Here is a 10,660-nt window from a genome sequence, read left to right on the forward strand (position 1 = left end):
ACACACTCAGTTACACTCAGTCACATGCATTCACACACACTCATGCAAACACACAGTTATACTCAGTCACATGCATTCACACACACTCATGCACACACTCACAGTTACATTCAGTCACACGCACACACACACACACACACACAGGCACACACGAAAGAAAATGGAGCCATGGAAGCAGGACTGTGGGTGAGGTCGAGGAGCTGCTGGAACGGTGTGTGGCTGCACTCGCCCTTCCTTTCTCCTCAGGTCACTTACCTGCCCCTGGCTCATCTACTTCGTTGGTCAAAATGGCCCAAGGACTGTGGCTCTGGTCACTCTCCAAGGCCTCTGTGGCTGCAGAAGGCCTCGTGTGGTCAGCAGTAACTTCCAGGGTGGGCGGCTGGGCACTGGCCACTGCTGCCTCAAGCAGCTGGTCTTCTGGGCCCTGTTGCTGGAAGTGTCGACCATTCAATCCTTTAAAGCGGCCCCTCCTCATCGTGGGGGTGGGGGCTAACTGTGTGCCTGAGGGTGCTGTCTCATCCAGATCTACCCCCATGCTGCTGGGGCTGGGGACACCCGTGGAGCTTGTGGCACCTATAAGCAGCCACTTTTCTGAAGAGAGCAATGAAGCGAGTGTGGGGCCCTCTGGGGTAGGGCTCAGGGTCTCCTGAGATGCTTGTGTCCATGTCAAGTCTAGGGGTTCATCTTCTCCACTGGATATGAGAGGTTCCTGGAAGTCAGATGCTATCACCTCCTGCTCCCCCAAGCTGGGCTTTAGTTCTCGGGCTGGAGGCCCCTCTGCTGACACAATCTCTCCCTCATCTCCAGATGAGGGGATCTCAGAGTCTCCATGTTGTGCTGTATGATGAGCTATAGAAAAAGCAGAAGAGGTCTGGGCCCATGCATACTGGGAAATTCCTGCATGGTATCTATGCACATTTTAGCCGGCTTCATCTGGGTATCTGGGCACCTGTCTTTCTGGGTGGTCTCTGAGCTTCCTGTGAAGAGGAAGTGTACCATTCCTGCTGCACCAGAACGTGCAGATCAAGGTCAGGGTCTGCTAGTCACATGAGCATCAGACGCAGCCTGATTCACTGGCAGAACTCTGAGATCACCAAGTAAGGGGCTCATGCAGCGTCTCTACCGGGCTGGGCCTGTGGTGTGGGGACAGGCAGACAGATCAGCCCCACCCAGGGAGGAGCCCATAGAGGAGGCTGCAACCTTCACCAGAGCTCCGCCCATTAGTGCTCTGTCTTCTGTCTGTCTGTAACCCAAGCTAACCTGAAATTCAATGTGTAGCCCAGGCTTGCTTTGAACCCTCACAGATTCTCCTACCTCAGCCTTCCAAATGCTGGGTACAAGAATGGCCCAGCAGTGACCACATTTAAGGACGGACTCATCTCGGGGTGAATTCTCCCCTAGAGGGTGTGACTAGTCACATGGTTTCCACCCAGCTTGAGAATGATCTATTGTTTTGTTTATGGATTTCTGAGACAGAATCTCATGTAGCACAGGCTGACTGTGAGTTTCGTAGCCCAGAATGACCTTAATACGTCTGATTTTTTTGCCTCCACCTCCCAGGCGCTCAGCCCCACACCTGGCTTTATTTGGTGATTGGCATGGGACTCAGGCATTCGTGCTTGCTCGGTACGCGCACTACCAAGTAAACTGCACCCATAGCCCGAGAACAAATAGAAAGTTTCTGGGCATGCTGGCAAAAGGTGCAGCACCTGGGAGGCAGAGGCAGGTGCATCCCCATGAGTTCCGGGACAGCCAGGGCTGCACGTGAGACCCTGTCTCAAGCAAAACATAATAAATAAACAAATAAATAAATGCCGGTAGGGATGTGGCCTTCGCTTGCCTGTGTCTAGAAGCATGGCCACAGTAGACACGCCCACGGAACATGCTCGTCATCAACGGTCCTGGTAGGGGGTGTTATGGGTTTAAGGCATGAGATGTGCCCCACAACAAGGATTCTGGCGAGGGATGTGATTTGGAGAGGACCTCCTGGCAGGGCATGTGGTCTTCATATACTCCTGACTCAAGGGAACTCAATAGTTGATGTGGTTTGTTCCGCCCAATGCAGATTATGGGGTGTGGTCTGGAAGGAGAAACGCCCATGGAGGCGTGGCTTTCACCATTACTTTCAGGGGTCATGTGATGTGAGGCACAACCATAACCACGCTTTCCTGGGGGCGTTGTGATCGCAAGGGAACACACGCACACACGCACGCAGGAGTTAAACCGTGTGTAGTCAGAGGTGAGGACCACTCCTAGGGTCATGGCTTAGTCAGACACCCTCGACTGTTGACCTGTTTGGATGACATACACCCACGAAGACTGGCCTAAGCAGATGGCTCTGGGGCGTGACCTGCAAGAGCACGTCCTAACGCACCTCGGAAGCAGTAGGCGTCGAAGCGTGCTCCCGGCGCAGGAAAGCCGGTGCGGTTGGCGAAGCGGTACACTGTGCGCACACCTGGAGCCGGGCCCCCACAACGCCGGCGCGGAGTCTGGATCGGGTAGCGCACGCTGCCGTCTGCCAGCCAGCCCGGGTCGCACTGGTCCAGGCCCTCGTGCCAGGCCAGGTGCAACTGCCCCACGGAGGCCAGCGCTGCACCCTGCCGCTGACACTGTGCTCGCGCGCCTGCCAGGGTCAGTCGGCGGGCGGGGCCCACGTAAAAGACTTCACCTAGGAGAGGGAAAGGGCGGAGGTCAGAAGGGTGGGAGAAGGTGGGAGCGCGGACCGGTGGATAGGAAGCTCAGGAGACTGGTGCTCCAAGACCTGGCTGCAACTTTGGAGCGCTTTGAGGGGACTTAGCAGGACTTGGGGGCTGGAAGAACACCTGCCACTCAGGGAGAGGTGGCTAGGTCCCACGTGCAGCTTTAGAGGGCACAAAGAATTCGGAGAGATTCACTTGGGTTTAGGGAAATACGGGGCCTGGGATAGCACCTTACAGTCAAGGATAGGTGGCGACAGGGTCCCAGACGCGCCTTGCCTTACCCCCTAGCTCGCGGGCAAAGCAGTAGACATCGTAGAGTTCCTGCGGGTCGCGTCTCCCATAGCTCCGAACACCCGGCAGACTGCTGCGGTCACCATAGCAACCAGGACGCGACTGAGTGATCGGGTACCTGACCGTGCGAGGGGAGTGGCTATCGCCTTGTGTTCTTGGAGCCTCTTTCTCCAGGAGTGGCCCCCCCCCCCGCCCAGTCCCATGCCTCCCGCGCACCCCCTCACCGAACCGTGCGGTCTGAGAGCCAGCCCGCGTCGCAGTTGTCAAAGCCATCTTCGAAGGCAGCCTGTAGGTGCCGTGGGGCGGCGATGGTAGCGGAGCTCAGGCGACAAGCCTCCTGGGCATCAGCGAAGGTCAGCGCATAGCGGTCCCGGGCCGCTCGATAGTGGAACACGACGCCTGTGGGGTAACAGCCACGAGGCCAGAGAGGGGCTTTGTGGAATCTTAGGGAAAGGACCTCCCTGGAGAACATTTTCTAAAGACAGAATCTCATACGATGTGGTGGCGCACGCCTTTGATCCTAACACTTGGAAGGCAGAGGCAGGTGGATCTCTGAGTTCGAGGCCAGCCTGGTCTACAGAGTGAGGTGAGTTCCAGGACAGCCAGGGTTTCAAAGAACGAAGATGTCTCAAAACAAAAACAACAATGAAACACACACACACACACACACACACACACACACACAGAGAGAGAGAGAGAGAGAAAGAGAGAGAGAGAGAGAGAGAGAGAGAGAGAGAGAGAGAGAGAGTTGTCTCATGTAGCCTAGGTTGGTCACCAATTCCAAGTCTCTCCAGCCCTGACTCATTGCATTTCAAATTTTGTGCACCTGTGTGCTGTGGATGTGTGTGCTGTGTACTACGTGTGTTTGTGAGTGACTGTATATATATGTGACACATGTTGAGGGCAGAGTTGGCAGAGCCCCTGGAGCCACCTGACATGTGTTCTGGGAACCAAACTCATGTCTGGAGGAGCAGCAAGCACTTTTAACCACCGAGCCCATAGTGGGCTAGCATCCTGTGAGATCACAGGATCTCAGTCCAGGCTCACCTTGAATTTGTGATGATTCTCCTGCCTCAGACTCTAGAATGTAGAGGGTGGGTGCACCACTACATGGACATGTTTGTATTTTGATGGAAAGCTAATAACTTTGTCTCAAGTAAGTTAAGTGAGGGTAAAGGGTCTTAAAAGGGGGGGTTACAATCCAGTGGAGATGATGGCCCTGCAGCGTTGTTGGCACCTCTCTGCTAAAAGGACGCCTGAGAAAGGGCTGAGCCTGGATCCAGAGCATCAGAAAACCTGAGCGGAGCCCTACACAGAGCGACTTCTAAGGTGAGCCCCATGGTTCAGGCTTACCCCATCCCAACCTGATTTAGCCCCTCCCCTTCCATCTTGGTCCCTCCTTTCCCATTCTAACTCTTCCCCTTCTGTCTTAATCCTTCCCCTACCACCTTAGCTCCACCCATTTTCCTTAGCCCCTCCTCTTCCATCCATGATTCCTTCTCTGCTGTTTCCCCATTTCTCCACACTTGCCCCTCTCATCCATCCTCGGTTCCTCTTCCCTTTAACTGTGGTCTCTCCCCCTTCATCCTTCTGTCCTAGGCACCTTCCTCTCCATCCTCAGATCCTCTTTTTCCAGCTTTCTTTCTTCCTTTGAATTTCCTGATTCTTAGGCCCCTCCTCTCAACCGCAACCCTTCCCCCTTCATTCTAGGCCCCTCCCTTTCATATCTGACCACACCCATTACCTGCCCCCAACTCACCTGTCACTTCCAGGGTTACCAGGTCCTGCTCATCCTCGATACCCTTCACCACTTGGCATCGATACAGCCCAGAGTCGCTGGCTCGCAGTGGCCCCAGCAGAAGGGTAGCATTGGCTCTGTGCCGGGGGTAAGCAGGCAATGACACCCGTCCCTGCCAGCCCTTGGCCACACGCACCACGTTGTCTTTGGCCACCAAGATTGGCAAATCCTGTCGCTGGCCTGATGCAGTCTGAACCTTAGTCCACTTGATCCGAGGAATGTCTCGCAGGGTGCTTAGTCGTGGTTGCAGGGTAAAGAAGCAGGGCAAGGACACTAGCTCTGCCAGGGCAGCACGGATGGGTCCTGACCCCGACTTCAGCATGTGAAGCGTCTTTTCCGTGGCGGTGGTGTCCTGTATGTCTGGAGTGGAGAGAGAGGACCAGAGTCAGAGTCAGAGGGCCAGCCTGACAACACTAACATTTCTTGCTTTAGTGAGTGTTTTTTTTTCTTTTTTCTTTTCTTTCCCTAATACTTTGTTTCCCTTTTTGAGACAGTATCTTACTATGTGGTCCTGGCTGTCCTGGAACTCATTATATAGACCAGGCTGGCCTTGGACTCACAGAGAGCCTCCTGCCTCTGCCTCCCCAGTGCTGGGATTCAAGGAGTGGGCCACTACCCTGAGTTTCACTAACACCTCTTTAGAGAGAGATCAAGGCCAGAGAGGCCAGACTGCCCACACAATGTCACTGTGCAAAAGGGACTCCTGGGATCATTCATGGTTCTGCCTCACCATGGCAGTGAATTCCAAAGGCTTCTTATACGGGTGAACTATGATGTAATCGCTGGCTTGCCATGTGGCTCTGGGCAACTCACTTTCCTTCTCTGAGCCTCAAAAAGTTAAGCCAAGAGGCATATACTGGAAGCAGGATTGTGGAGTATTTGCAGACACTGGAAGCAGAATTTGTGAGGTTTTTTTTTCCTTCTGTTTTCAAACAGGGTCTTGTGTAGCACAGGTGGGCCTCAAACTTTATAGCCAAGGATGGCCTTGCACTTAGAATGTTCCTGGTCCACTGCCCACATGCTGGGATTACAGGCATTCGCCACTACGTCCTGTGAGGGCACTCAAGTCACAGAACTTCCGTAATCATCTGGAATGGAACTGTCTTGTCTTTTTTTAGGACATTGGGGGAAACTGAAGATCAGAGAAACAAATACTCTTGCCTACAGCCACAGAGAAGCTCAGTAAGGGATTCATAAAGTCTGACTCCTGACCACCACTGGGGAGACGCCAGGAGAGGCACACAGATCTTCTTTCCCTTGTCCCACCCGTGGCAGACATCAGCAATCAACCCCCGTGTTATTGTCTCTATCTCCCACCTTTCCTTTTCAGATCAGTTCAGCAGAAGACAGTGAGAGGCGGGGACCTCCAGCCTCTGCTGGTTATAACTAAAAATAACCTCTCAGGTATCTTGTTCTCTTTCGACTGTTCAAAGACCTGTTTCAGCTATTCTTGTTTTAAATTGTAGGCCAGCTAAAGGAGCAATAGAAAGGTTCTAGAATGAAAAGCGTCATCCCGTCCCTCTGACCATGGCTACGACTGTAGACTGGAGAGACTCCCCGCTCCCTGGGAACCCCACTCACCCCGCCCCCTGTGAACCCCACTCACCCTGACCCCCAGCCACCAGGAGCAGCAGCCACAGCACCAGGAGGCCTGAGGCCCGGACAGACTGGGCCCCCATACCGGAGCTAGGAGCAAAGGAGAGTCATGGAAGGTGAGTCATGGCACTCCCCCCAAGACATTCAACATGGAGGAGCCAGACAGCCCCAGGAAGACTTACAGCCAGAACTCATAAAGACTACCGTGTCATGGAAGGCCACAGAGGGAGGGAAGCAGGGGTCAAGCAGGTTTGTACCCAGAGAATCTCACTTCAGAATCAAGCAGTGAGGTGTGGCTTAGTGGTACCACACCTGCTGAGCACAGAGGGGGTCCTGGGTTCTGGCCCCAGCACCTCCCATGCTTTCTTAGCCTTGGGTTCTGTTCCCAGCTCTTGTCACACTCCTGTGGGGACCCTAGAACCCACTGAGCACCTGTGAGGCACAGACTGCAGTCCTGTGCCGCCCTCCACGCTGGTTTGGTGGTTCACTCTTATGCTCCCACGTCTCAGCCCCGGAGGGGTGGAGGCTGCTTCCACCCAACTTGATGTGCACAGTGAGTCCTGTGCTATGCCTCTGCCTCTCCTTGCTGTGTGACTTTAGGCAAGAAGCTTAGCTTCTCTCTGCCTCGCTTTCCTTATGGGTCAGATGAGGACACAGCTGACTGGAAGGAATGGATGAGTCAACTTTACACACAACACTTTGAGCAACTGGGCTCGAAGGAGAACATTTTAGCTGTGGCTAATACTGTCACAAATCTTTGCACCGCCAAGTCTGAAGTCCTGCTTTTCAAGTCGGCTTATACCATCAGATTGGGAGCTCCCAAGGGAAGCAATGGGTCCTCATTATTTTGGGGATCCCCAGGCCCTCCCCCAAACCCAGTCCTCCCAACTAACAGGATTTGGCCCATAGATGTGGCTTCCTCTGCCTGGGGTTATTCCCTGCATAGGGGTCATGCCCCACTTAGCATACAGTAGCAGTTATTCCACACTTACTATGAGCAAGGTCTACCACGGGTGCCTGAAATACATTTATTCCAAGGATTCTTCAACAAAACTTTGCCCCTCTCTCAACTCAGGCCTCTTACAGGGGCTAAAAGGGGTCAGGAGAGAGAGAGTCTGAGACCCACCTGCAAACCTACCTGCCCTTTAGCCTATCAAAGCAGAGCAAGCCCTGTGGGTGGGGTCTCTAGAGGCCTTGAAGAGCTCAGCTCCCTTTAACCCTCCCAGTTTCTACAAACGCTAAAGGGCAAGCCGGGCGGGGACCTGTCCGTGGTGCTGAACTCTGAGGCGTGATGCTGAGATTCTGAGCACCACCTTCTTCTGAACCCTGAGAGGGCTCGCTTTTTGCTTTGGGTTGCAGAGCAGAGCACAGGCTACCAACTTACAAATGCCACAGACTCTAACGCCAAACCAGGCCGACCCCATTTCTTCATCTGAGAACCCTAAGCCAGTGTGGAGTACCCTAGTGCCTACCATCACCTCATCTAAGGAGGGATAAAAGCCAGAAAATGTGTTCTCTCATTCTTTCTTTCTCCCCATCCCTCTCCACATAATTGAGTTCATCTGGATGTGGTGGCCAAAGTCTGTCATCTTATGCTAGCACTTGGGAGGTGGAGGTAGGAGGGTCGAGGGTTTGAGGCTACCCTGAACTTCATTTTAAGTTTGAAGTCAGCCTGTATTACATGAGACCTAGGCTCAAAAGAAAGAAAGAAAGAAGGAAAGAGAGAGAGAGAGAGAGAGAGAGAGAGAGAGAGAAAGGAAAAGGATAAAGAAAAGGAAAACATCCATCTGGGTGTGGTGGCAACACCCCTTTATCCCAGCTCCGGGGAGCAGAGACAGGTGGGCCTCTGAGTTGGAGACCAGCCTGTTTTACAGAATTTCTATAGGGCAGTCAGAGCTACAAAGAGAAACGCTGTCTCAAAAACACCTCCTCACCAAAGGAAAACAAGAATCCATGTCACACTCTACCCACCATGCAACTCTGCCCAGTGGCCTTGTTGCCCATACCTCAGTTTCTCCACCTGTAAAGTGAGCTTCATTTAGCACAAACCCTCTGAAGTCATCAGGATGGAATGAGCTAAGACTTGTGATATATCACCTTTAAAAACAGCTCTTTGTACACAAAGCCTTGGGAACACCCTAAAAATACCCAAAGGTAGCCCAACACAGTGACAGACTATGTCAGTTTCGTGCTCCTCCCTCCCCAAACACCCCCTCTCTCTTTCCCCTCACATCTGCACACCCTTCTCTTAAAATACTTCCCCCCACCCCCCGCCACCAGAGGCGAGTGGCAGCTTTCAGGCTGAGGTTTGGGCCCGCCCCCTCATGAATGATGCATTAGCCTCATGTATATTCAAGCAGGGGCCTGCCGGGGAGAGGGGAGGCACATTCACAAGCTTGCGTGTTTGTACCCCGTTCCATTCCCACCCTACCCCGTCTCTTGTCTCTCCGCTGAGTTAGAGTTGGTCACTCGTCATCTAGTGTCACTGGATGTGTGCCGGTGTGCATCTGTGGTACTGCGTCTGGGCGAGGGTATGCCTATGTCGGCACCCTGTGATGTGGGCACATCAGCTCCAGAAGGATTTCTGGTCGGGGGGAGGGGAAGCCACACACATTTATGCACACGCACTTCCACACACTGAGGGTTCCTGGCCCGAGACTCACACTGGTATGTGTGTAGAGCATGGAGAAGAAAGGAAGCCGAGCCAATGATCTCCACCCCAGCCTTGCCGCTCCCACTGTGACCCCTCAGCACCCCCATGCTCTGAGCCCCCTTTCCCTATTCAGAAGACACACCACAGGAGAGACACACACAGAGACTTCCAGGGACATTAACAAAGGGAACCATGCCTGTGTTGACGGGGTAAGCTGTGCGACCTCTACACAAAGACGCCCACAGTCTGGAGCCCTCTGATGAAGCCCCTAACGAATCATCCAGCAGGTCTGGCTCCTCCCACCGGCCGCCACACCAGCCCTGGGACATGGATAAGGGTGCATGTGGCCTTGGTGACCAACTCAGGTCCATGGTAATGTGGCCCCCAGCATAGTTTTGTAACAAAAGACACTGTAAGCAGTTATATCAGTCACAGGAGACCCCAGACATGCCTCTCCTCGTGGCTTATCGACACACAAAGATCCCCGCTTCCTGGGGTGAAAACCTTCCCTCGTTCCCTGTAGGGATGTCCAGGAGCCACAGAGACTGCCAAGTCTGAGATGATACAATGTATGAATTCATACCTTCCTAACTGGTCCCCACATTTCTGGCTTGGGCCATAACCCACCCTGGACTGCCTCAGCCTGGCTTCGTCCCAAACACACTTAGAATGAACAAAGCCACACTGGTTTACGAATGGGGGTCACTCCTATACCCAAGCGCTGGGTCCCCTCCCTTCTAGCACCCGGTCACCCAAAGAGAGTTTTTTAAATGCACCATACAACCAGTTTGGGGATGAAACACGGGGGGGGGGGGGCTGAGATGATGTGTAGCATCTGGGGGCTGCTGTCCCCCCACAGGGTCCATCCAGGTTCTGGACATCCATCTTAAGGCACACCAGAACCCATACCCAGCATTAGCCAGGGCAGCAAACATGCTTACTGGGAAAAGAGACTGCACCCCAACTCCTTATCTATTAGAAAAACAGAGCGCCCCTTAGGATGGGTGTCTGAGCCTCCTCCTTAGCTCAGGATTCAGTAAGAGGACAGAGAAGGGGACCTGTCTTGTGTCCCTTCCCAGGGGACTCAGCTACATATACTCGTAAATTGGGGGACCCTCTCCCCACCACAGCCTTCCATTCATGTGTAAACTGGAGGTCCTCATTTCAAGTTCACGGTGTGTCTCATCTAAAATATCGGGGTGCACAGTCTCAAGATTCCCTAGGTAATAAGCAGGATGCCCTTGTCTTTTCTCCAAACTCGGGGTGCCCCTCCCCTAGCCCTAGCTCTCAGCGCCTCCTGCTTGATCCAGAGAACTATATGCAGCCAGGGATCCTCCCTATCAGGGATGGGGATGTCTTTTCATTCAAGACTCCCTTCCATTCTCAACACCCCTAAGCCCTCCCCTCATGCGCTTAGGGTCCCCCAAACTTAGTTCCCCTCCCCCATCGTTCCCTGCCCATCCCCACCAAGGAGGGGGCTTCCCCTTCATTCTGGTCAGTCCTCCCCAAGTTCAATTTCCTTTTGCCCCCCGTCTTCCGGCCCCCCCCCACACCTGGTTCCTTAGCGCGGACACATCCCCACGGTTCCGGGCACAAAGGACGCGACACCCGGCTCCCGGTGTT

At 53.7% G+C, this 10,660-nt stretch overlaps 1 protein-coding gene across 1 annotated transcript in view; it reads right to left on the reverse strand.

The window, feature by feature from the left end:
- The window catches only part of Ncan (neurocan), a 24,729-nt gene extending 14,069 nt beyond the window's left edge, over positions 1–10,660 (reverse strand). The window contains exons 1-7 of the mRNA XM_028786169.1: positions 10,591–10,660; positions 6,395–6,474; positions 4,750–5,148; positions 3,215–3,389; positions 2,981–3,108; positions 2,375–2,668; positions 256–849 (exon numbers count right to left, since the gene is read on the reverse strand). Of these exons, the coding sequence (XP_028642002.1) occupies positions 256–849; positions 2,375–2,668; positions 2,981–3,108; positions 3,215–3,389; positions 4,750–5,148; positions 6,395–6,467 (1,663 nt within the window). The 5' untranslated portion in view covers positions 6,468–6,474; positions 10,591–10,660. The remainder of the gene's footprint in view (positions 1–255; positions 850–2,374; positions 2,669–2,980; positions 3,109–3,214; positions 3,390–4,749; positions 5,149–6,394; positions 6,475–10,590) is intronic.

Source organism: Grammomys surdaster, unplaced genomic scaffold, assembly GCF_004785775.1.
Source record: "Grammomys surdaster isolate TR1022 unplaced genomic scaffold, NIH_TR_1.0 125429, whole genome shotgun sequence".
In the NCBI taxonomy this organism is placed as follows: Eukaryota; Metazoa; Chordata; class Mammalia; order Rodentia; family Muridae; genus Grammomys; species Grammomys surdaster.